Genomic DNA, 27188 nt, shown 5'->3' with positions numbered 1-27188 from the left:
GTCAATGCGATGCAACAGCAGAGCAGGTAGGCAATGCTGGCATATGCCATCACCTATGGTGGCAAACCAGAAGAATCTTTAAACAAGTTAAGGTACTTAAAGTTCATGGAAATGATATCATCTGCAAAACAACACTCAATCCTCAAAAGCTTCCGCCAACTGAGAAGGCAGTTTACTTTCACAGTTTGCGGGTCCACTTGAAGGTCACAATTTGGGATAAGCTTACGTATGATTACTTGGATCCTAAGCTGTTGGGCTGGAAGCTTGAAGGTTCTGCATTCACACCAGTAATGACTGATATGAATACAGCCCAAGACAGCCTACTGAAAATTATACAATACAAATACAAACTTTCATCTAAGAATCCATGTGGCAGTAACATATGTTCTTGTCATAAGAATGGACTTAAGTGTGTGACAGCTTGTGGAGACTGTACTGGAGATGGCTGCAAAAATGCTGAAGAAATTGGTACTAGTGAGTACACTTTCGATAACTTTTTGCACACTGACAATTATCATAATTATCATGAATATTTATGTTCACAATTGTTTATGGTGTAATTTATATTACATAATAGTGGAAATCACCTTTCTTAGTAAAATAACATTTATAGTACACAAGGTTAAGGTTATAGTGTATAAAACAATTTCCAAAATTATTCAGAGACTGGAATATTGATGTGTTCCTTTTGCTGACTGTTTACCTTAAAACGACTGTAGAAAAATTCCCCGCTGGGGATTTCAGAGGATTTTGGATACCGTAGTCAGGTTGCTAAGCGCATGCACTTATAATTTTCGGAGAAAACTTTTTGTAAAAATCATACTATCTGTTAGGCACATACACCTAATTAATAATAATATCATGGTGAGTGTAACATGGTTTGTAATAGAGTAGTTAATAGTTTGTGCCAGTCGCCACGCCAGTATGTAAGGATATTTGGCTCCATTTCTGGGTGAAATCCTTCGTGATGAACGAGATTATCACTGTCCAGATGGCTGATTAGCTGTATACATAGCGAAGAGAGACCTCAAGGAGGCGTAAGTGCTTGAGGAGACATTATTTTTCAGCTTTTCTTGCCGTTTCTTGTTTCTTGCTGTGTGTACCGCTATCATTGCATTTTGCCTTGTGCGCTTATCATCCATGGTTAACTACAAGAAATGTGTATGCACTTAACAAATAATATGTGCTTAATAGATACATGCGCTGAACAACCCGACTCTACGGTATGTTATTCTCCATGACATTCTGCATCTAATGATACCAAATTTAGCTACTACAGCATAATAACAATTACAAATCATAAACATTTTTTTGCAGTCTACTGTATATGACTGGATTTGCAAAACCAGCACATAATCGCATATTTTTTGAATTCCTGTTTATTAAATATTTATAATCTACTTAGCCAAGTAATGTTGTCAAACAACACTATTAGTCCAGCTGTTGAAAGATGATACGTGGAAAAAAAATGGTACCAAGCGTAATTACAAAAGCGTAATTACAAAAGCGTAATTACGAATTATGCTCTATTGGTAACTATGAATATACTGTAAATATGGCTGGTGAAAAACCACTTTTTTGCATAATTATGGATTACGGTCAAAATGTAATTACATGCATAATTACTTAGTAATCACACCGTAATTACAGTTATGAAACATAAACTTTTTTGCTACCCACTGGCAAAGGTTCAGCTTCATATGCCAATAACTTTTGGAGTTACAGCCCTACAAAGTAGCAACAACAGAAAAATCGATTTGTACAGCAAGTATAGGGAAAATAAATTACAGGTGCTTACAAAAACGGTTGTACTTACCAACGGATTGAGGTATGGAGTTAAAACTATTACCATCAAGTTCGCCATGTACAGGGGTTTCAATTACTGAGTAAGTTGTTCCTTTACTCGCCCCTTCTTCATTGCATACAAAGGCAAAATTCATGAAGAAAAATTGATCATGTATGATCACTTCGACATGACGTAAACAAGTGCTCATAACTTACATATCCTTGGGTCTACTGCAACGAACCTAAGATTTTCCAACTCCTCTTGAGCAGACAAATACGATGATATCCAGGTTTTTATTGTTAGTCCCTTCTTTCACTAAGAAAGAGGCATTCAAAAATTTATGGAATTTGTTCAATAATACGCTAGTATTTCACCCAATGTATTCAATGCTTTATACTGTAAATTTAGGCTTGTGCGATTATGTCCCTTTTTTGCAGATCCGGTCACATATAACTAAAGCCTACTAGTGATAACTGTATAGTACAATAGCTTATGTATAGAGAACAAGGTGTACAGCTTTTTCAATAAATAATACACAGAATAAATTGTATAAGGTTCTAAAGACTGCATAACAATGTGGCGCATGGTTATTAACAGGTACTAGAGTACACAACATTAGTTTATATACAACTCATCAAGTAAAAACCCAACATGTTTACATTACACAGTTTGAATAGAAATCAAGGTTTTTGAAATTCTGAGTACAAATTAACATTCTTACATTCAGTGCTGTTGCATATAAGAATTCTCATAGGTAAGGGATGATGGGTTGGCAATTAAACACACATTAAATGAAAGATAAAGATGATGAATGGTCAGAGGTTAATGGTCTTACAGGATCCACAAGTGGCTTAGAATGTAAAACACAAAGCCATAACTCTGTTCATCTTACCTCACCAAACACATAAACATAGTCACCAGATAATCACAGCTTGTGCAATCTAAAGCCATGCAGAAAACCAGGGGAAAAGCAAACTTCAGAAAGTAAGCATTGCATAGATTTATCACATTATGCTGTTACTCCAGTTTTGAGTTGTGATGCAGACATGTTGGGTTCTTGCTCGTTCAGTCACATATAACATGCCATCATATACCCATATTCTGCTGCCACTGAGCTGTTAAACTGACAAAAACATCTGATGTAATGGAATAGATGGTAGGTGTAAGATGTCCCAATTTCAGCTTCATTTCGTATAAGTTCTTCCATCTCATTAAATATCTGCAACAATCAATCAGAGATTTGCATGCACACCAAAAGAATCAGTTCCAAATATAAGTACTATTTAACAATACATGTTTCATAAAAATAAATGTACGTATGTCTTACCAGTTCATCCAGGGTGTAATACATCACCTCAGAATAGTTGACACTGGTACCCTCAAAGCTACATAATAGACCATGCATAAAGTGTCTATTTAAACTTATCATTGTACATTAACTTACGTGTTAAACACCTCACAGAATTTTCCAACGTGGTTTTGCAAAAAGTCATGAACATGTTTTAACACATTTGTGTATGCATGTAATCTCTCATCTTCACTCTGTGAAAATCATAAACATAATACACTAGTACAACTACTGGTTTAAATAGACTTACACTCTCTTGTGGTACAGCAATAGTATAAACTGACTGGTACCATTTCTTGCAACCCTCCTTTAAAATGATATGATGGAGATCACAAACTAGCCAACAAACTGACCTTAACTTGCAATGCTGCTCTCTCTTTTAAGCTGTCCACTGAACTACCTTCTCGATTTGTAAAGGCTTGAAAAGAATAAATCAGCTTTAAAAATCTACAAAATAATACACAATACATACTATATAATCTGCACACTGGTATCTGAGATGACAAGTGACTGAGTATTTTACCATTCAAGCCACGTTTATGTACAATGTACAATGCACTCTATAGGTAGGTAGATATATTACAGTGTATTGCTACTACTAAGACATAGATGTAGCTTTATGTAATCACATGTGTCCAAACATGTATGTAGTATATGTACGAAAAATAGCTAACATGTTTGTATGTGAAATTCATAATTATGTACACTTATATACACAAGTGTGAACAAATCAAGTAAATTTCAGGAATAAAACACGTTTTAGAAATCCCAAGAGCGAGTTTTTGAAGTTAATTTGTCCTTCATTACCTCAACTTTCATACATTATTTTTACATATTCATACCTTTGGAATGGTTGGTCCTATCGGCGAAAACTAAATGGCATCTTGCTGTAAATGATGTAGCAAATCTGTTGAACTTTATTTCAGGTCTGTGCACTATAGCATATGAAAGTTGTTGCCATTTGTATTTTGATAAAGAATTTCAAATTTATGCAGTCAAAATATTATATGGTGCCGTCAATTATTTCATTAAATTGCATCAGAACTTAATACTATGTACGTAGCTAATGCCTTGTGTAGTGATATTACAAAAAAAATATTGGGTGTGAATAATTCCTGATTTTTACTTGATGCATTCACAAGTATAAGGAGCCATGACTGAATTAGGGATTAAATGTTCACTAGTATATCTGCAGGTGTAGGGAACCTCCTTTGTTTCCTACTTTTTTTCTATGATCCCTGATCCAAATTAAAATTCCTAATTTTTCCTTATACTTGTTCAAGGGCGTCGGAACCAGGGGGCCAGGGGGGCCATGGCCCCCACACTATTTTCAAAAGCATGTTTTGGCTCCCCCACTTTTGGGGCCATCTAACTCGGCTAGCCAAAGCTATATACACAGAAATACTCCATGCATGCAAGAAGCCATACAACAACACACAACAGCACTGCCTCTTGTGGAATTGCCAGTCCTCCCTCGAGTCCTCCACAACTGCAAGTCATTCACTGTGTTACACCCAAAAGCGCCTATAATTATATTTATGATTAGTCCTTGCACGTGACATCTGTCGTTCAAATATCTTCCTGGAGCCTGTGCAGTGAGAAGTTCAAATAGTGGAAAGAGTGCCACATTGGTGGTATTATGATGGGAAAGGTTAAGCTCAAATGGAAGAATAGTAACAGATCTAAGAGGGCAGTCTCATTGTAGTGCGTGAATGTATAGGAGTTGCTGACTACCAACTATTAAAGTATGAAGACTTTGGTGAAGAGTTGATTTATCAAGTAGTCTAAAAGAGAGGCATACAAGGATATGTAAATGAAAGCACCCAACCATGAATGCAATACTGGTGTGGTATTCATGTGATCCTTACACTGGGCACCTCGCTACAACAGATAACCCAGTTCCTTCAAGGTACGATGTTTCGCTTTGCAAAAAACACTGTTAATCGGATGGCTGCAGGTTCGAGGCTGCCTAGGTCCAGTCATGGATTTTTTCTCCTTTCTCCACCTTTTCAAACACACTTTCTGTAACAACTTTAAACAGGCTGTAGGACCAGGTGTCCTACGGACCTTCAGCACTTGTGCTGTAAAACCTTAATAAATAAATAAAAATAATGTTGTAATCCTTATAGTGGAAGTACTGTACAATAAACATAAAGGGAAGACCTTCACGTGACCATGATTTCTCACGAGATATATACATACATCGAGCACGTGGTATAGCAGTCATTAGCAGAATAGGGAGAGCAGATAGCTATGCATACAGTATAGCTGTAGGCTTATATTTATTAGCTAGTGATAACACTTCACAACACTTATATATAAACGCACATATGAACTGAGCTACAGGAGCCCTATCAATGGGACCCTGTGTGTCTGCATGGGTGTTGATCAGTTTGTGGTTAACTGATTATGGATGCCTTTGGCCCCCTCACTCTGAAAATTGTTCCTATACCCTTGTACTTGTTTGTTTACTTTTTGTAAAATTATATTATGACTAGTGAATCCGTGCATAGCTACTGCATCAAAAGAAGGATGACACCAAAGTTAAAGTTTTTATCTAACTCAAAAGTGAAGTGGCCATTACGCTTCACTTTCAGCTATGCTCAGCCTGTTACATAGCACTACAAACAAAGAACAGTAGGAGAAACGCCTCTGCAATCAATCCAGTCACTGCAAAAAATACAGACGATTTACATGCCTCAACTATCAATTACTGATTCAAAAGTGAAGTGGCCATTACACTTCACTTTCACCTATTTCAGCCCATTACACAGTGTTACAAACACAGAACAGTATTGGAAGCGCCTCTGCAACCGATCCTGCCATCATGGAAAATACGAACAATTCCTGTTAGAAGCCATGCATCACGCTATTGCGAATCAGCACCTTGGGCTGTTAACAAAAAGAAATGGGACACAAAGGAGGACACAAAGGAGGACACAGGTAAGTCCATGATGTGTGCATTGTACGTACTGCGGTATGCCAATAGGCACGTCTCAGGATGAAGCGGCGTTAAACAATGAAAAAATCAAGCCCACATAGTCTTAGCCATTATTGAGTCACGCTTACTTGAGGGTAGCAGGCAGGCAGGCAGGCAGGCAGGCAGGCAGGCAGGCAGGCAGGCAGGCAGGCAGGCAGGCAGGCAGGCAGGCAGGCAGGCAGGCAGGCAGGCAGGCAGGCAGGCAGGCAGGCAGGCAGGCAGGCAGGCAGGCAGGCAGGCAGGCAGGCAGGCAGGCAGGCAGGCAGGCAGGCAGGCAGGCAGGCAGGCAGGCAGGCAGGCAGGCAGGCAGGCAGGCAGGCAGGCAGGCAGGCAGGCAGGCAGGCAGGCAGGCAGGCAGGCAGGCAGGCAGGCAGGCAGGCAGGCAGGCAGGCAGGCAGGCAGGCAGGCAGGCAGGCAGGCAGGCAGGCAGGCAGGCAGGCAGGCAGGCAGGCAGTTAATCTATAGAAAATTCCATTTTTTATAAATTTGTAACAATATATTGGAAGTATTTAGGGTTGTACTGAAGGCACTTTTGGGCTGGGTTATACCTAACCAATACTGCCAAGGCACCAGGATGGTATTGTGAAGCTGGTATTTTTAGCCAGAAAAATCCAAACCTCTATGACCCTAATACCACACTGTATGATAACCCACATATAGTCTAGCTCTTACTGGATGTGATCACGGAGTCTATCCAAGTCAGCACCATTTCGTGGATCAAAGTAAAATAAGTGATGTGTGAGTACATCCCTGTAATATGGTATCAACTTGTCAAATGCAGTGATCAGGGTAACCAGCTAAATTGAATGAGAACAGATATATTATTGCACATTTAACAAATTTATACAAACATTTATTGTGAATGTAATATGTATTCATCACGTAGTGTTTACTTTTCAATACACAATAGCAGAAAGATTCAACAGTATTGAAATTATGGGTTATAGTGGACAACAGCTATACCAACAATAAATCTTGAAAGTATATATATACACGGTGCTAAAATACATACTAACCAATGGTGATTCTGGAGAGTCATTGCACAGTTTGACCAAATAACTTATTTGCTTCCCATCAGATTCATCAATCCCTTCATCAACATAATCTCTTGACACATACGACATCATCCATTCTACCATCTTATGCAGTGAGGGAATATCAACCAAGTACCACTGCAGGTAGTCAACCAATGCCACCACCTGTCTGTATAGTAGTACTAACATGTGAGACTGGCAGTCATACGTATGTACTCATGTAAATATACACTCAGTATATAAGGCAACAGTTTTCAAAAGACATTTCAGTAAAGAAGCTAAAGGAACAACAGAAGGATTTCATAAAGATTACGGCTATACAAGCCTCATATTGCATATGTACATATCATATACACTTACATTCAGTGTTGGGCAAGTTACTTTTTACAAGTAACTAGTTACATGTTACATATTACTTGCAGCTGAACTATTTAGTTACAGTTACATATTACCCATAAAATAAAGTAACTGTAATAATATTACATATTATATTACTTTGTGTCCACAGCCTTAAGCTGTCACGTGTGAAACTACCACCTTATCACGTGACACGATTGCGTCGTTGGACAATGTTCAAATCTTGATTATAAGTAAGAAGCTGGTGAATAAGCCTCATTCATATAGGCTTCATTACTTCGTTGTGGCTAGGCGTTACTCAGTGGATTACAAACGAGATTAGTAACTTCGTTACTTGTAGTAATAATATTACGTAATATTAGATTCGTTACAGTAACTATATTACTTAGGTAGCGCGTTACATTTGTAAGTAAGTAACTTAAGTTATATTACTTGTTTCTATAGCGTATTTCGTTATATTACTTAGTTACCACAAAAGTAATAATATTACGTAACGCGTTACTTTTGTAACGCGTTACTCCCAACACTGCTTACATTGTCGTTTGCTGGAGTTCAGTGAGGTGTGCCCGAAGTGCATGTAACCTCAACAAGTGAGTTCCTTCAGTAGTGAGTGCTCCATCCCATGATCTCTTATGTCTACCATTTGACTGCAACATGAAAGGGAAGTAAGTGGTAATGACCATAGGCTTAAGCCAAATAAAGTTTACACAGTGGCCGGAGCATTATAGTTGAAGCACATAACACATATACATGTCATTCTTTGGAGGTATGTCTCCAGAAATTATGTTATACAAACCCACCTAGTTTGCACAAGCATGCATTGGAAGTCATGGCTACGAATGTAAGTAAGTGCCTGTAGTTTATTTTCAGTATAGTCACTGTACAAATCATTTTCCTTGCTCTTCTAGTGCTACAATTTCAAAACTACTCATCACAATAGGCTGAAACTTTGGTGATACATTCCTTGGATACCAGACTGAGAACAAAATGTAAGTTGTGCAAAATAGGCAGGTTTTCGCTGAGACAGTCACAATTAGTACAAGTCAGGTTATAATAGTATGACTGTTCTATTAGGGTTTTTGACTGTTCTATTATAAATAGAGTATACCGTGATCCTTGTTGCAAGCATTTGTGGGGGAGGAGGCATGTTCTATAAGGGTATATGTAATAGTTATAACACAAGCATTAGGGCATACACAACAGGCAAAAGCCCGAATGCCCCATGTTACAGCTAATATGTACATAACACTTCTGATCCGCTAATAGCCTACACCAGGTGATCAATCACCCAAGCCAATGTGAGTGCAACCACTGGATATATTACATGCCTGAAAGATTCGATTATGGGTCAGCAGCTGGTACGCTCTGGCTATGCAGTGGTGACGTGAGTTTAAAGTTTAATCAGTGCTGTTGACTTGTTTATGGCACAATTACAGAGGTTAATAAAGACGGGTGTAACTAATCACTGGACTGGACTACTGGACTGACATATTTTTTGGTTTTTACACATTTTGAGGTCAGTATTATTGAGTCTTGCTAGCCAAGGGCCTTCAGAAAACTTGCAGACTGCTACTAAAATGATGAGTGTGAGGAGTGTGAGGAGTGGAGAAAGCAAAATCTGCATGACCTCTATTTATTATGTTTTTCTACAGTACATATACCTATACTCCTTATCAGTATGCTGCAGGGCATGTTCTAGTTGTGGTTAACCAACGATTACGTCTTGGAGATAGTAGTAAGCTTGTAAATTTGGTCACATATTGTAATACGCCAACCAGAACATGTAAGAACTAATCATGATAACAGAAAAACCCTACAGTTGTGCAATGAGTTTGTAGCTATATTGTATGTAGGTAGCTACAACAGATTCTTAGGAAGGATAGGTTGTGCCCCAGGGGTCTGAGTTATTTAGTTCGAGGATATAGTGCATCATAGGTAGTACAAATATAGTAAAATGATTTTTGGTTAGCTATTGCTATATATTACAATCTCCAAAACACGATACTAAGAAATGTATAAATGCTGTAGAGCATAACAAGTGGTGAGAAGTCAGTTTTTGCTTACTCCACTCCTCACACTCATCATTTTAGTGGCAAACTGCATATTTTCTGAAGGCCCTTAGCTAGCAAGACTCAATAAAACCAACCACAGAATGTGTAAAAACCAAAAATATGTCAGTCCAGTGTTCCAGTCCAGTGATTAGTTACACCAACTAAAGATCTAGATGGGTAAACTTGCTTGTAGAGTAGTTATTCCATACAGAGTGGTAATTTTGTGTTATCAGTAATTATGTGGGTGTGATCTGTATTTGAAAATGTGTGGAAACACCTGCTATAACACTAATTCTCAACTTAACCCAACGTTTTTCAACTGATAGGATAGCGAAGGAAAAAAAAAAGGCTTCGTCTGAGTGGTTTTCATGGCCAAATCCAAGTCGTGAATACTAATCACGTGAGTATTAATGTATCCCTGTAATTGATTTTGGTCTTAATGTGTATATAATCACTGTCCAGTTGTAGCCCGGGCTATATTCAGATGTTGCCTGGCAAGTCACCAACTGGGTTATATTGTAAATGTAACCTGGGTGGCTCCTTTGATCTGAGGTGTGAAGGTATTACATATATGTGACCAGATTTTACAAAAACGATCCAAATCGCACATCAGGCAAAATCAAACTAACACCTCCAGTGGATAGCCACACTATCATACTAGTAGTTTTGACACTCAGTACCACTCAAACTACACGAGGTTGGTTTCAACAGATGTCTTTTTTGGGTGGTGTGTAGAGCTCAAAAGGCGGTTTTAGGCCTTGTGAAGGACCTGGCTTGGTGAGAATCAGTGGTTTACTGGTGGACAGTTGGCTAGACGTTTTTCTGTGGATTTTGCTACATATCAGCCACTAAGGAGCCAGCACAGCCCTGTAATCTCATCTCTGTACTCCAATTGTGGTCTGCCTCCATTTTGAGGTCTAACTCTTGCCCACCCCCCATCCTCCACCCCTTTGGGAGCACTCGTGATACTACTTCGCTCGTCCAACTGCTCAGATTTTCTGTGGGAAACTTTATGAGCAGCTACAAGTACTGGAAATGCTCTGAAAGGTAACAGATTGATGCATCTTTACTGTAAATTTCATATGCGTGCTTGCTATCCTTGGAGAGTTATGCTGGCTTGAATTCTTTAAAACTGTTTATCTCAAAATTTCTAATGTGCAATTTGGATCGTTTTTCCAAAATCCAGTCACATATAAAGGATTACAATGTTAAAAAACTCACATCAAGACTGTCATAATTCATCACAGAGAAGGACAGTAGCTTGTGTTGTCTTAGAGCCTCATCAAGACTCAGTTTAAACTACAGTACATGAAAGTATATAGCAACAAGTTATACAGAGTATAAATACATACTTGTGTAGAAGTCCTGCATAGTGAATACCTAACTTTTCCTCTAACCTCCTTGCCACCATGATCCACAAATGATTCCCATTTAAAATAGGTAGCGTCATGTTTATCAGCCTGTAACATGATAGTTACTAGTTATAGTACTCATTGCAAACACTGTAGCTTACTGATACTCTTATGGTGGCAATTCCTAATAGGACATCTTCATCCGAACCAGTCTTTTCCTTCTTTGACTTCTTTTTCTTTTTACCACTGCCACTATTGTTCACACAATGTACACATTACTATAGCACATACCTTGAGTAGTGTAGGGCAATTCTAACATTAGCTGCTCCTTCAACTGGTGTACGTTTAGAAGCTTCCCTATAAACATACATGCACATGAAATATTACATACAACTAGTACTCACTACTTACCAAAGTTCCAACTGCAAGATACACTCACGACCAAGTATATATCTGATCAAATGAAATTACAGCACTTGTACATGTACGTAAATCTAAACAAATCATACGTACAAATATACTTCAAAGGCAAACACAAGACAATGTTGTGCTACTTTAAAAAACCAGACACTTAAGTAGCTAAACAGAGAGTGCTAACATAAATTAACCAAACTAGCACTTGAACTAAATAACATTACTGCCATTATCAATTACGTATAATGCCATGTACTGCCAAGAAAGCATAACTTGAACAACCACTATAAACCACAAGCAGACTGTTTCATAGTATGTCCATCGTGTTTTCTTGTAAAAAATCTCTACACAAGCCTCATGGTTGTATGCTGATTATCATATGAGTATAGAGGCAGAAAAGCCACGCCCCTTCAGAGCAAAGCTAACCATTGCAGAAATTTGATACCAGTTCTACACAACCTTCCTTTCTCATGTACTGGCTACATAAAACATTTAGCTCATGGCAATATGGAAAAACATAGTCATACATACACACACAAGTTTTTTTTTTTTAAATGTTTCAGAAAATTGCATGCTTCCTTTGATAAAGGTGAAAACTTTATACATATACACAATTCTACACTCTATCATCATACTTACAGTTCAAGTTGCTCTTTCCAACTGGTATCAGCAGAGAGATGAACTTTGCTCTTTGTGAAGTGTTTCACATGACCATGTCTCTGCAGCTCAATCAAAGTAGCATTTTCACCCTTGGATAATACCACTCCAGCCATACAATACACCCCAGCTAGTGAAATGAATTATCAAATTAGCTACATTAATTCACCAATGACAGTAGTGGTGTGCAGTTTTGCAATTGTTATATACATACATATATGACTGGCTAAGCAAAAACTGGTCATTTTGTGCTAAATTTAAAAAAAAATACATTTGTGACCAGATTTAGCAAAATTAACCATGTGCACAAGAGCCAAAATGAGATAACACCAGCATGAAGTTGCTGCACTATCAGACTAACAATTTCCTTATCAAACTCGCCTTCGGGTCTGCTTTGGTGGACTGTTTTCTGGCGGCCTGTGTAACCATGCCAGACATCTGTACAGGTCTATGAACAACAGGGAAGTGCTTAGGGAGGTTCATATACTCTGGACAGACAAGCAGAGTGCTGAATGTACCGTAAAGTCAAGTTGTTAAGCGCATGTACTTATAATTTTGTAGAAAACGTTTTGTAAAAATCATATTATCTGTTAGAATAATTGCGGTGAGTGTAACATGGAATGTGAGAGTAGTTAATAGTGTGTGTCAGTCGTCACTCCAGTGTGTAAGGATATTTGACTCCATTTCTGGGTGGAATCCTTCGTGATAAACAAGATTAGCTACTACTATCCAGATGGCTGATTTGCTGCATACATACCAAAGGGAGATCTCAAGGAAGACATTAGTACTTGTGGAGACATAATTTTTTCAGGACTTCCAGCCTTTCTTGCCATTTCTTGCTGTGTGTAGCTTAATCGTTGCATTTGGCCATGTGTGTTTATCATCCATGTTAATTACAAGAAATGTGTACGCGCTTAACATATAATATGCACTTAATAGATACATGCGCTTAACAACTCAACTCTGCGGTATGTCTGTTTTGTGAGATTTCAGTCTATTTCCTGCCTCTGACAGGTTGTTTTGTGATCTGGTACCTTCAATTACCATCCTCATCCATTTTGTGGTCTATCTCTTGCCCACCCCCACCCTCTAACCCTTTTTGAGGACTCGTGATACAGCAACACTGGTGAAAAACCTATCTAAAATGGAGGGAAACTCTACAAGGATTACCTTGGCCACCAAGTGCTGTTAAGGCTGTGAATTGCTCCATCTTTGGTGAAAAATCCAAACGTGTAGCTGCCAAGGCTGGTAAGTAACAATGTTTTAAATTATTAAAATATGTTTTCACTGAATCATCAATGTGCCCATAAGGATGATTTTCCAAAATCCAGTCACATTTTGGTATGCACTGAAACAAACAAAGCACAAATCAATGAAACCTATACACCATCGGATTCTCCTGTTAATAGAAAGTAAGAAAATCTATGTTTGTACAGCAAAAAGGCACGGTACTAATTACAATGGGGTAGAAATAAAGTCTCCGATCATAATTTCTTTGTTGGAATGGCTTTTTTCTTTGTCCACACAGAGGAGTACAGGGAAAGCACTACAACTTGATGGATTTGCCAGTCCATAGTCAGTCCAGTCTTTGTAGCTATTTTCATTCGTGAGTTATGATTGATTAATTAAGTAGCTGTGAACATTGCTGCTATACAAATCAAATTTATTGCTGTTCCAACTTTATAGTGCCATAATTTGAATAGATAACAGAGAAGACATAAAATGGACTTTAAAAATTGTATGAAATAAGGCCAGTTTCTGCTCAGCTGGTCACATACATATTGTTACTTGATAACTATACCACTGGTATACCCTCAACCACTTCAGAACTATAATTGTAAATGTACAGGAATCAGTTTATAACTAAAGACAAAATTGTGTTGGAAACTACATAGTTACAGCATTTCATGCACATTCATGTGTATGTACCATTATCACTGTCTGGAGAAGTGTTTGTTATATCAAGACACACGGTAGTGTGTCATGTGGCTCAAGAAGCTGGCGCACCACACCGTGAGTATATTTACAGGAAGAAAAAGCAGTTTTCACAACTTTGTACCTCCATGATCCCTTATCCGATTGAAACTAGTTTCACTACAGAGGTGCCCGCCAGGTAGGCCACGCCACATACGAAATTTGAAGGAAATCTCCCTAGCTGTTTCTGAGATATGAGTGGCCAAAGTTTTGTTTTAATTTCTTCGTTTTTTTTTCTTTGCCATAGGGGGCTACGGGGGGGGGGCTTCAATTTCTTTTCGCATACTTTGCAAAAATTGCTATAAAACACAAACTTGTACCTCCATTGTATCGATATTTGGCACAAGTAAAGAGCGTATAAAGATACACTCATGTACCAAGTTTGCTATGAATCTGACAAATATCCAAGGAGTTATGAACATTTATTCACGTTAAAAAAAAAGATGAAACTTTTGTCATGGCTACAGGGTAAACCAAGTAGAGGAATAACTTGAAAATTTGTGTGTACATAGGCTGATCATTGTAGGAGTGCCTTTTGGTGGTTAGAACAGCAACAGATTTACAGCTACAAAGTTATAAAGCAAAAACCGAACAAGTGTAAATTGCGGAATCGAGATACTCTAATAGAGCAGTCACTGGGGGGCAAAAAAAGGTGCATAAAAAATGTCTTTAAAAATGCACTCATCATGACCAGAGTTTGAACCAAGGACCTCCATACCTAACGCCTGCTTCCTTAACCACTGAACCACTGCTATCTCAGCTGATCACTTCACTTAATTTCTACCTTATAAATGAAAATTCTAGCTCAATAAGTAAAACTGACATTAGAAAATCTAGATCGTTCTAGAATATTCTATGTGTGTTCTATTAGATGATTTCAGCAAAAGCAAAAACGTGCGCTCTATTAGAGCATTAGCACCATACTATTGTTGCAACACTTTGAGGCTCAATCTAGTAGCTATTTCATCAAATCAGAGCCATTTTTGTATTGATCAGTGGTATATTAGTAGTATTAACTTAGTTTCGCCTCCAGGCGGTTTGCGAGTAGACTAATATGTCAATCATCATCATCATAATCATCATAATAAGTGCTATATGCTAGCAAAATGTGTGATACAACAGCCTGGAAATCATATCCCAGTTAAAAGGTGCAGGATTTGGTTTTTGAAAATACAAAAAGAAGTGAAATCCACTCAACAACAGCCAAGCTGTAAAAAAAGGAGTGCGGCTCTCAAAGTGCATTATTAAATTCTTTTAGCATTAACATCATTCCAGCCATTTCTTGGCCGCCACCTTTGATTTCACAACTTTTTTCACCCAGGCTTTGAGGGCCGCACTCTTTTTTTTACAGCTTGACTGTTTTTGAATGGATTTTATCATTTTAAAATTTCTTTTTCACCAATTATTATTTCCTGTGGTAATTTCTTTAAATATTAACCAAAAGATATTTTAACCCTTAAACGCACATAAGTATAGGCAAATATGTACACATGGCTTTCAACAAAGTGCTATTAATTTCAAAGCATACCTCCTATGGCTATGCAATTTACTTCATTCTACTCGTAATGTAAAAAGCGTTACGATGATACCTACGGTTTTCCCCTTTGTGCTAAAGCATGATGCCAGAACACGCCATGTAATCAACTTTTCATTAAATAAACATGCAAAACCTTTGCATACTTTTATAAATGATCCATAACTTGATGGTGGTTGTTCCATTTGACTTCCAAAAAGTTTGCTTAAATTTCGTATTAGACCATGCAAAGCTCACATGATTAAACCAACAATTAAAATTAAACATGTGGGGAGAAGCTTGGTTGATGGATAACACTAATAATGCCATTGCTTTTTGTTTCATAACAAGTAAGTGTCCACTGTTACAGTGTTTATTTAACCTTCCCCAAGTAGTCCAGTGAATAGACGTTTGATCAATATGTAGTTTTAGGCTAAAGGAGTTGAGCTACCCCACCAAATGTCGCCATGTAAGCGTGAAATGTGTAAACACACATTCCCCTAAAGTTTCATGCTCATTTAAGGGTTAATAGAACAGTCACTTGGTTGGTGATTGTTTTATTAGGGTAAGTCATGTCTCTCCAAAGAATTGCTTTTATTGTATCAAAGTCAAGTTCAATTAATCACCAAATATTGTTTAATTATCTAGACTAGATCAGCAATACAACCAATACAATATTAATACACATACCAGTGGGATATGACACAACTGGATCTTTGATTTCATCAACTAAAATATAAAATAAATGAATTCACCATAACAAGCACTTGTATACACCGTATCTATATGCATAACACCACAGGTACCTACCCAACAAGGCACTTATATACTGCACACATGACAGAACAGAAGATAGTTTTGTGCATATTTTTATGTCTGTTTTAACAAACTTCGTCAACAGTCATTCACCAAATAACACATTAACAGCTAGTTGCCTGAAGCAACATATGTACACTTGTTCTCATATATTTTATTGAAACATAAACAAGCAATCAAGCTTCCAAACCACAAAATGTGTCATCTACCTTATGAAGCACATGTAGACATAACATTATATATAATATAGTATATTACTTGTGAGAATCAGTGACTGTACATCAAGCTACATGAAACAATAATAAATAATATCATACTACACACATACAGTGTAGACATAAATACAGTAATGTAAGTTGTCATGTACTTTTACAAAGACTGACCTTCACAATTACCATTTCACAACAAAATTCCATGCCTATTAAATCTGTGAAAGGGGTGATGCATACATGACTGCTCTATTAGAATCAACATACTGTGGCTGCTTTATTTAAGCTGAGTGTTCCCAAATATTACAATTACCTTATGTATGTTTGTATGACCTCAGATATGAATATTTGATATAAACACACAATGAGGAATTCTAACATTTCTGATAAGAACAGATTCAGCAAGTTCAACAATCTTTACTGCTTGTCTGAACAGCTATGTCACTGTTTGGCTTTATGAAACCAGACAAAGTGTGCCTACCCTGTCTATGCCTTTGTGAGTTGTACACAGATTGTGCGTGCATGTGTGTGTGTGTGTGTGTGTGTGTGTGTGTGTGTGTGTGTGTGTGTGTGTGTGTGTGTGTGTGTGTGTGTGTGTGTGTGTGTGCATATGTGTGTGTGTGCATATGTGTGTGTGTCTGTGTGTGTGTCTCTGTGTGTGTCTCTGTGTGTGTCTGTGTGTGTGTGTCTGTGTGTGTGTGTCTGTGTGTGTGTGTGCATATGTGTGCATATGTGTGTGTGTGTGCGTGTGTGTGAGAGTGTGTTTGCCTGTCTGCATGCACGTGTGCATATGTATGTGTGTACATCATGTGTGTTTTTGTGTTTGACGACACATTCATTACATCAGAAGACAGTATACCTTAAATGATGTTTCCAACTTGGAACTGATTTCTGAGAACTTGGCTTGATTCAGATTTAACGCCTGGTATAAAAAAAATCTATGTTTACAAAGTAAACAAAGATAAAAACTACTGAAAGTTATGTATATTGCCAAAATCTTCAGCTATCTAATCAAATAATTACACACACAATACACTGATAATTATAAGTATTTCAAAAAATTTGGAATTTTCAACTAGAGTAGGGACCATAGCACATCGGTAAAAAGTACTGAAACAAGCTGCATCTCTGCAACCCACGCATACCAAAAAAAAAGGGTTGGTGCCATGCGTCCCAGTTATTATCGTTTGAAAAGTGAAGTATCCATTATGCTTTGTTGCTGGCTATGTTCAACCCGTTACACAGCAGTACGAATCAAAAACTGTTTTAAAAACACCTCTGCAATCGAAGTAGCCACTATGAAAAATACAGACGATTTTTGTTATGAAGGGAAGCCATCACATGCTACCACCAAATCGACACTTTTCACTGTCAACAAAGATGAATGGGACACAAAGGAGGACACTGGTAAGTCCATGAAGAATGTATTGTACGTACTGCGGTATGCCAAAAGGCACCTCTTGGGCTGAAACAACGTCGAACAGTGAAAAAATCAAGCCCATAGCCTTAGCCATTATCAAGTTACACTTGTCTGAAGGCATCAGGCAGTCAGTTCGGCAGACAGTAGAAAATTCCGTTGAATAAAAAAAATTTAATTCCGTAGCAACTTGTGGAAAGCATTTTGAGTCGATCTGAAAGCTTGTTTGGGCTTAGTTTTACCTAACCAATACTGCCTCATCATCATTTGGGAAAATTGAGGCTGTTTTTTTTGGGTGATGTTATTGCATGGGCCACGCCTACTCCTTTGTGGTCCCTATTAGAAATTGGATAAAAAGACACATCAGAATGATCGCAACCAGATAATAACTGATGTATCACTTTACCTATACACAAATTCTTACCAACAATCTCCTTGGCATTAAAAAAAAATTCTCGTCTGCTTACATACATCCTTATGATACAGATAAATGCTAAACAAACACACATACATGCTGCAGGTAACTCTTGAAAGCTGGTGCACATCCAGACCCCAGTGTTTTCAGTGCCAACAAACATGTAGCAACAGCCTGTAAGGTAAGAAAGAAGAGAACATAAGTACATATTACCACATACACATAGGTACAAATTTTTGATCTGCATTTTTTTGTAGGTGAACAATTTCACAGTTTATATCCAAGGATCACTCATTTCTCTACTGGTTTACTATTATGTAGCACAGAGTATATAAAGTATGAACATTTCCCAGACAGCTATGCAATCATGTGACAAATCTGCAAATTTTATGTATCTCCAAAAATTGTGTGTTTTCAGTACATATGAATATTTACACAATAAAGTCATGTAATAAAAACACCACAAGAGCCTTGTAAAGGAAAGGAGTCATGTAGCGTGGATAGTGATGGTTACATTTCAGAATGCTTGGATCACATAGCAACATGTTTGGCCTAGTACAGCAAGGATCAATGTAACAACCAAGAAAATTAATTGCTGAGTGACATCACAATATCCGCAGTACATAGCCCATGATATAATCACGTTACTGGTCTATTTTTTCTTGCTTCAGCAAACAGTGGAAGGAGTGATGTCTGGTAACATTAACCAATAGCGTATTCATAATCAATTGTATGGCTTGTCTTATGACAATGAGTCAGCAACCACATAATCATGTCATGTGTTAGAATGAGATCAGTAAGGTCACAATAGCTTGGACACTATGAGTAAGTTGACAATTTCCAAATTTCTTTTTATTGCCTCAGTAATACTAATAGCATCCCAAAGGTTGCCTATAATAGTGAGTAGTTTAATCAAATAATATAATGATTTGTGTCAAGAATAAACTACAGATGCTTAAATTCACGGCCATAACTTACATGTACATGAGTAGAATTGGCTCAAAGTGTCCATTATGACTTGGAAATTTCACAAAGATTTACTTTTAGCCCTGCAATTACTCATGTGTACAAATATGAAGGGAAGGAATGAGGACAACAATGTTTACATCTTTATTGCTTCAAACATATCACATGCATACCCTTTAGGATACAAGCTTGAAAAAGATATTCAAACTGATCATGAACAGGTGAACAAGATGGTATAGCGGTCAAGTCAATTTCAGACTTGTTCACTGAGCAAAGGTACATCACTTCACTGAATATATTTGCACAACAATGTTTTTTATAACATGCATCATTGCACTTGTTGTTGTCCAATATGTTTTAAGAAAAGTATATGTGACTGACTGAGCAAAAACCAGCTGTTTCAAAATTTTCTATAAAGATGTATTGAAAATACTGGGTAAAAGTATGCATGCTACATAAAAAAAATTATGCACGTTATGCACTGAAACAAAGCTCAAATTTATAATTATACACCTGTTCATGGAATGTAACATAAAATGTTTCAAGTTCGTACAGAAAAAGATATGTGAGTTATGGGTGCCTATTTACGTAGAAATAAAGTTTACTGTTATCATTTCTTTGTTGGAATGGCCTTATTTGTCCACATGGAGAAGTACAGGGAAAGTACTATACCTTGATGGATTTGTTAGTTCATGATGAACAGACTGTACAAATTTGCTACTTTGGCTATCCACTCCTTATAACAGAGAAGCAATAAACTGGAATTCAAGGAATGTGCAAAAATGACTGGGCTTGTTTAGCCGTTCACATATTGGTGCAAATTATGCAGCGACTGTCACATCACATAATTATACTATTCCTACACTTCTGTCTGTGTACATATTATTATAATCTACTTACATACCTCTTCATCAGTTGGAGCATCTCCAAAAGGATATTGCTCTTCTGATGTAACAGCTTCTTCATCTCCTTCTGCTACACTGGATAATGACTTTATCACCTGAAATACAGCATATACACAAGTACGTTTTAACCATTAAACCTGCAAAGAACTTTTGGGGATGAGTGTTTACATGATATGGGCACGCAACACTAGGTGGGGTAACTTAATTCTCACAGCCTACAAATATACATCTATTAAAAGTCTGTTCACTGGGCTACTTGGATACGGTTAAATGAGCATTGTAACTACAGTGGCATGAAGCAATGAACAAAGACAAGTCGCATCTCCATGTTTCAAAATTCTTGCTACATGTTTAATTTTGATTGTGGGTTTACTCACGTGGGTCATATATGGCCTGATAAAAAATTTAACGGCGAATCAAATGTGGTAGCTGTTGCAAGGTGATAGGAGCAACCACCATCGAGTATCGACCATTTTATAAAGGTATGCATGTTTCCTTCCCGAAAAGTTATTTACACGGTTAGTTTTGGCCTCACCATTTAGCATTAGGGTAAAACCCTAGTTATCATTTTAATCCTTGTTACAACACAAGGAGAATGACGTAAATTGCGTAGCCATAGGATGGACGCTTCGAAAGTTACAGCACTTTGTGCAAGGCATACATATTTATATAATAGCTACAGGGGCGGATCCAGGATTTTTCAAGAGGGGGGTCTGAGCTGTATGGAGGGTAACCCCCACACAATTATTTAACTCAGTACATCTGGCCTACGGCTGTACGTAGCATTCATACATAAAATGTGCCCTTAGGCAAACTTTAACAAGCACAATGTGTGTGTCTAGCTATAACTAGTTGGAAACCTACACTGCTGTTTGTGCAGCTTATTGCTATACTATGCTATTGTAGACTTATAGCTTACTACATTCACAACCTCCTGGCACACAGTAGTCATGACGAATGATGGATCACTTGTTCATCGCACCAGATTTTTGATCACACCGGCTTCTTGCTTTTCTGTCCGGCACCCTCGCAGAAGTGGCACCAAAAGTGAACCTTGTGCAAGTGCGAGTGAAGTTGGTCTTCCTGAACAAGTTGTAGAACTACTGAAGTAGCTAACTCCTGTGTCACTTTGTAATTCGTGCGGGGAACGGCATTCTGTGTCTTCTGGGTGAGGTCTCAAGAACAGCCAAGTGATGTCACGTGCTCATATTGACCAAAGGCGGAGTCAGGTGTATTACCACAAAAGAAAAGTACCAGCAGTAAAACACTCTTAATATACAAATCAGACATACCTTTACAACAATATTAGTGATTACAAATGCCATTGCTCCCTTGCAGCTGCCAGCTCTTCTACGCACAGTAAACGTGTGTCTTCCGCCATTTGCTGAACTTTAAACTATCCATATCACGTGAGCTATCATCACGTGATGCTATATCAAACAGTTGGGGACTGCTCTATTACGGTATATCGATCTTTTGCGACCTGTTGCTTTCCTCCGTACACTTTCTGTCTTAGATTTCCTGTTCGAGGTTCAACCTGAAGGAGACCCCAAAGACCCCCCCTTGGATCCGCCCCTGAGTTAGACACCAAGATCAAGGGAACTAAGCAATTTAGTAACCCTGATGGCTTGGGGCTGTATGTCCCGAGCACAGCGAGGGCACTACTAAGGACCTGAGGGGTTACTAAATCGCTTCGTTACCATTGGTTGCGGTGTCTAACTTATTTTAGACTATGGTTTAAAGTACATACCTTTATAGCCAGGGCATAAATGTTGGGTGAAAAAGCAATGCAGAACAGTCAGTTTCTTCCTGGAATCATCAAAGCTCCCACAAAAATAATTATTACAAGCTTAACAGAAGGTTAAACAGCAGGACGAGCTTGCCTGGATTTTCACACTGGTCATACAGGTTTTGACCCAACCCCCCTAGTGCACTCCAATAATTTAGGCGTGTATTTCAAAGAGGTCTATCAGGGAGGCCAGTCTGACATTCCAGCACATTTGAAGTAAACAGTTAGCGAGTCGTAATCTTTCACCTCCTCAATCTCTTCTTCCATTAACTACAAAATAGTTACAGGTTTTTGCAATTGAATTCGTCGCCTTTGCGATTGAATTCGTCCCGTTTGCAATTGAATTCGTCGGTATTGCAATTGAATTTGTCCCGTTTGCAATTGAATTCGTCGGTTTTGCAATTGAATTTGTCGGTTTTGCAGTTGAATTAGTCGGTTTTGCAATAGAATTCGTCGCGTTTGCATTACAATTCGTCATAAACAAAATGGCTCCAAGAAACCAACCCGTTCATTAAGAGATGAACTATTTATGCCTTGGAGAGTTACACTTGAGACACTAGAAAGTAATTGAAGCTGGTAGTACGCGAAGTTGATAGCTGTCTGACAAGTTAATTAACTTGCTCGCGAGTGACCACACCCATCGCGAATGGCGTAGTAGAGTATGGCATGTTGCTGGATAGGCTGTAGAGGAAGAATTATTGCCTTATAAAGAGTTGTTTACTACTGTTGTACTTGAACAAGTTCTTGTAGCAGCTGCTACATCATGTTTTCGTGTTTCCTCCAGCTGCCATTCTTGTTACGGACGAATTTAACTGCCTTAACTGCAAAAGCGACGAATTCAATTGCAAAAGCGACGAATTCAATTGCAAACGGGACGAATTCAATTGCAAAACCGACGAATTCAATTGCAAACGGGACGAATTCAATTGCAAAAGCGACGAACTCAATTGCAAACAGGACGAATTCAATTGCAAAGTCGCCGAATTCAATTGCAAAAACCTGTAATGTGACATGGGTGATGTTCTTTTGTCTCAGAGGAAGTGGGGTGGGTTATCCCCAAAATGCAGAGGAAAACTGATGAGTCATTTCAGGAAGCACTCAAGCCTGAAACAATAAGAGGACAGACATACTTGCTAATATGCAGGCAGACAATTGCCCAAGGGTAATGTCCTGCAGGCTCGGGTGTCAGTTCAATCTGTTTACGGAGCACCAATATCAGGCCCATAATCTCATCCTTTATAATGCATAGCTTACACAGATACAGGATCGGTGTTTGACTCATTGAGTCCGGCATCTAGTTAATTGACCGGTAACCAGAGTAACGGCTAGAGCTACAGTAGATACGTCAAGATACGCCTACTATTTATCCAGAATTATTTGCAGAACATGGAGAAGAAGAATATTACAGTATTATCAAGTACTGCAGTGTACCTTTCGTGTTATAATTATTTATCATGTGCAAAATTGCTTGAGGGCATGTTACTAAATGAACATGTATAGGTGACTAAATGAACACGTCAGGTGACTAAGTGATTTAGTAACCTTATAAAGGAGCTGTACCATAGTCTAAATAATAGTTAGACATCAAAACACAGGGTTCTACGGAATTTAGAAACCCAAAAGGCCCTGTGTTGTGGCGCACAAGCGAAGTGAGGGCGCTACTACAAGGCCTGACTGTTTCTAAATTCCATAGAACCCTGTGTTTCAATGTTAAACTAATTTAGAACACAGCTCATTCTTATTGTACCTTCCCAGCTGCTTGTGGTACCTTCCCAGCTGCTTACCGGGATCTATTGAAACATGAACAAGGGGTCTACAGGATTTAGATACCTGTAAGTAGCCAATGAAATTCGAGTATTTCACCTTGCTGTGGTCTAAATTAAGTTGAGATCCAGTTTTCTGGATTATCTGGGTTTAAGGGTTAATAAAAAAATTGAGTTTGTAGAACTCTTGTTAGCATTAATTTTGGGTCACTATGAAAACATGTTAATTGGGTCCCAACCAATACTGTCAAAACATTATGGAGGTAAATAGACATCTAATCACCTTCCATGTAAGAATTTATAGACATAAACACATATTTCATAATGTATATAAACACATACCGTTCCACCATAGAGTTTATTTAATTTAGCCTTCAGATCAGGTTCAACTACTTTCAATTCAATCCATTCCTTCTCAAAGGAAGCAGATCTCCTGTTGGTATGTTACATAATCAATTAAATTTAAACCTTAATCACAATATCACGTAGCATACAGAATTAATTAGCACAACAGTTTTTGATTCCATTACTGACAATAGGATATGCTTGCACACACACGTACACACACATACACACACATTACATAGAAGTCTTCCAAGCATTACAAGTTTACAAATTTTGAAAGATTTTTATTTACATATATGATATGAAATTAATCTATTGCTATGGTCAATAAATAGTTATAGCTAGCAATTAAAAATTCATACATTGCCACTTAAATTTCAGCTAACACAGTCAGGTTATTTACGTGACAACAGTAGACCACCAATCAATCTTCACATTAAATTTGAACCTTAGAGTACACAGGTCATTTGTGTTACCACTATATATAGGTACATGATATAGTTGTTTTTGATTTTCATCACCTCCACCAAAACCACCAGGTCACATGTAGTTAATCATGGTACTTTATGAATATGATCATCCACAAATATGAGATTTTTAGAACCACAATGAAAACTACTCAGTGTGACATTGAAACTGCCATTACATTGAAAATTCTATGACTTGAAATGATCTTTATTCAGTTGAAATTTGTAGCTAAAAGGCAGCAAGCTATTACATCACCAGTTAGATGAGTACATAGGTTAATGAATTAACAAACTTGATAACCAGGTAACTCGCCAGATAGCTACAAATGAAGCGGGATCAGGATATAATTATAACTGTAAGATCAAGGTATCAAGCCAACTAGTTGGCTAGCTATACCTTGGTCAGACTAGTTAACTAGCTACACGACCTCACTTTCAAGGATTTCAGACACGTGAAAAGCCATCATATCTACACTAAATACACACTTGGTGAATATATCAAATATACTTCACTTACTTCAATTGTCTGTTCCCCCTTTCGTTCTCCACATCGTTCAACGTGTTCGCCTTTGTGACGACAGAAGAAGCTTGTTTTAGCTTACTGTTCAAAACGGACCCATAATCTCCAAGAGGTGCCCCAAAATTGAATAAATCACTTTCCCCCTTGAATATGGCATCTTTAAACTTAGTAAATATACTGCTCGAAGTAAAGAAAGACGACATCTTCGTCACGTGCAATGAAACCAGTAGTTTGCGTACATTTTCGGATATTATAACATAGAATGTATACACGTGCTAGCGCTTAAGCGAGCAAAATAAAACAACAATAAAATTAAAAACAGCAACACAAAACGTACTTAGCTTCTAAAGTATACAAGTGACCAGGTTGTCATATACGTAACTATAGGTAAACTCAACACAAATAGCTAGCTAATAGCAGTACAACATTATTTGTTCTCTGTAAATATTTTGACTATTTGTTTTGCTTCAAAATCCCGGCTCTGGGTTGCTCTGAAATTCAGCTCTTTGAGTGCTTGTGAGTCATCAATTACATGATGGATTAAGGGGAGAATCCTGTTCTTGTTAACATCAACTCTGCGTTGAAGTTGTGGTGAGGCACACCTCTTTCCTCTAATCCCATAACGAGGTACATCCTTGCAAGAAATCAGTGACAAACCCAACAGTTTACCCTTACTCTTCACCACAAACACAACAGAAGTACCAGGACTATCTAAGTGATCTTCTTGAGGAATAGTCCTGTCAATATAACACATATAATAATAATAGTTATAGCTGCATGAATTTCTTAAGAAATTATACATATGAAAACTAGTAATTATTTCATAGCTCACATTTCGTGTACTTGCTCTTTAAATGTGGGGTTGTTCCCCTTCTTTACTGCTTCAATTTTAATCTCTGCATCTGTTTTTCTCATAGCATCATCAAGAGGCAACAAGTACACTTCAACAAGTACTACCAATAAAAGAACATATTATTGCAGTAGCAATGGATACTAGCAAATTACCTCCTTTCTCAGCTGCTTTAGATGATTCACTGACTACTTCTGGTTTACCAGATGACTTGTGAGGTAGTATTAAGCCTGTGCATTGAAGCACTAGAAGACAATATCACGTACAAGTAATTTAAATACTTCACATGATTCATGCAGTACTGAATCAATGGTAATAGGGATTCCCCCAAAACAATGTAGTGTCCCTGAAATGCTACCATTAGAACAATGAGAAAATATGTTCACAGAAAGAGTCTTAGCCAGTGTATCTGATGTAAATAGATAAGTGTTAAAATGAAAACATTCAGAAAAGCACCAATATGGAATTTTAAAACACTATCCATTGGCAAGTATAATTCCTGCCTGCTGGCCTGCCTGATCACAGTTACAAGCTAGAAGCTAACCTACACAGCACGCACCCACTAATTTAATATAGTGACTGGCGGAATGTGCCTTTGGGTTGTGATAATTACCCACACTGTACACTGTGCCTTTACCTTGTTGTCATCTTCAAGAACCATAACTAAGCATTAACTTTGTATTGACACTTTTCGTATATATGGTTAGACACAACAGAAGTACTGGAAAAATGCCAATGTACTACTATGAAAGGGAATGAGATATAGCAGATGGCATTGTATCCCATGTCCCCTTAAATTTAGGGCTGTGTGATAGTAGTAAAAATTTTGATATCTTGATAATGCTACTCATTATCTCAATTATCACGATACTTGCATAAACCACTAATACCAATATATTACTCTAAGCAGCACTAATTGTAATGGAAAACCTGCATCAAAAAATTACCTAGAAATTGTTACAAGAATATGACAATAAATGAGTGGTATTCATATATTGTAGATTTGCTTCCTGTATTATCCCTAAGATAGCGACAAAGTATCTCAATTATCTTAATTATCACACAGCCCTACTCTTAATGTGTGCATAGAAAGCAACTTTTCACAGAATACAAAATACAGAAAATTGGAATGCAACGAATGTTATCAAATCCACTTCAGCTTTACTTATAACAATCAGTTTCTCTACCAAAACGGTGAGCAATGTGACCACAAAGCCACCACACTCCTTATTGAGTGGGACGGTTTAATCTGACCCAAGT

The 27188-nt window shown here is 37.7% G+C and overlaps 2 protein-coding genes across 4 annotated transcripts in view; both read right to left on the bottom strand.

The window, feature by feature from the left end:
- LOC136250581 (protein unc-13 homolog D-like) overlaps positions 1-25302 on the bottom strand; it is a 67824-nt gene extending 42522 nt beyond the window's left edge. For both annotated transcript variants that reach the window (XM_066042800.1, XM_066042799.1), the window contains exons 1-21: positions 25076-25302; positions 24089-24179; positions 20194-20289; positions 18420-18497; positions 17351-17413; positions 16541-16568; positions 16157-16195; positions 11962-12109; positions 11320-11361; positions 11200-11265; positions 11070-11154; positions 10909-11016; positions 10778-10855; positions 8040-8152; positions 7131-7317; positions 6787-6911; positions 3488-3581; positions 3385-3441; positions 3231-3328; positions 3114-3171; positions 2881-3005 (exon numbers count right to left, since the gene is read on the bottom strand). In XM_066042800.1, coding sequence (XP_065898872.1) covers positions 2881-3005; positions 3114-3171; positions 3231-3328; positions 3385-3441; positions 3488-3581; positions 6787-6911; positions 7131-7317; positions 8040-8152; positions 10778-10855; positions 10909-11016; positions 11070-11154; positions 11200-11265; positions 11320-11361; positions 11962-12109; positions 16157-16195; positions 16541-16568; positions 17351-17413; positions 18420-18497; positions 20194-20289; positions 24089-24179; positions 25076-25281 — 1985 coding nt within the window. In that variant the 5' untranslated portion in view covers positions 25282-25302. The remainder of the gene's footprint in view (positions 1-2880; positions 3006-3113; positions 3172-3230; positions 3329-3384; positions 3442-3487; positions 3582-6786; positions 6912-7130; positions 7318-8039; positions 8153-10777; positions 10856-10908; positions 11017-11069; positions 11155-11199; positions 11266-11319; positions 11362-11961; positions 12110-16156; positions 16196-16540; positions 16569-17350; positions 17414-18419; positions 18498-20193; positions 20290-24088; positions 24180-25075) is intronic.
- Positions 25303-25374: 72 nt separating this feature from the next.
- The window catches only part of LOC136250580 (protein unc-13 homolog D-like), a 36646-nt gene continuing 34832 nt past the window's right edge, over positions 25375-27188 (bottom strand). For both annotated transcript variants that reach the window (XM_066042796.1, XM_066042797.1), the window contains exons 34-36: positions 26084-26173; positions 25911-26031; positions 25375-25815 (exon numbers count right to left, since the gene is read on the bottom strand). In XM_066042796.1, the coding sequence (XP_065898868.1) occupies positions 25506-25815; positions 25911-26031; positions 26084-26173 (521 nt within the window). In that variant the 3' untranslated portion in view covers positions 25375-25505. The remainder of the gene's footprint in view (positions 25816-25910; positions 26032-26083; positions 26174-27188) is intronic.

The sequence above is a fragment of the Dysidea avara genome, chromosome 3 (genome assembly GCF_963678975.1).
Source record: "Dysidea avara chromosome 3, odDysAvar1.4, whole genome shotgun sequence".
Taxonomy (NCBI): domain Eukaryota; kingdom Metazoa; phylum Porifera; class Demospongiae; order Dictyoceratida; family Dysideidae; genus Dysidea; species Dysidea avara.
This window is presented reverse-complemented; position numbering and strand designations above follow the sequence as displayed.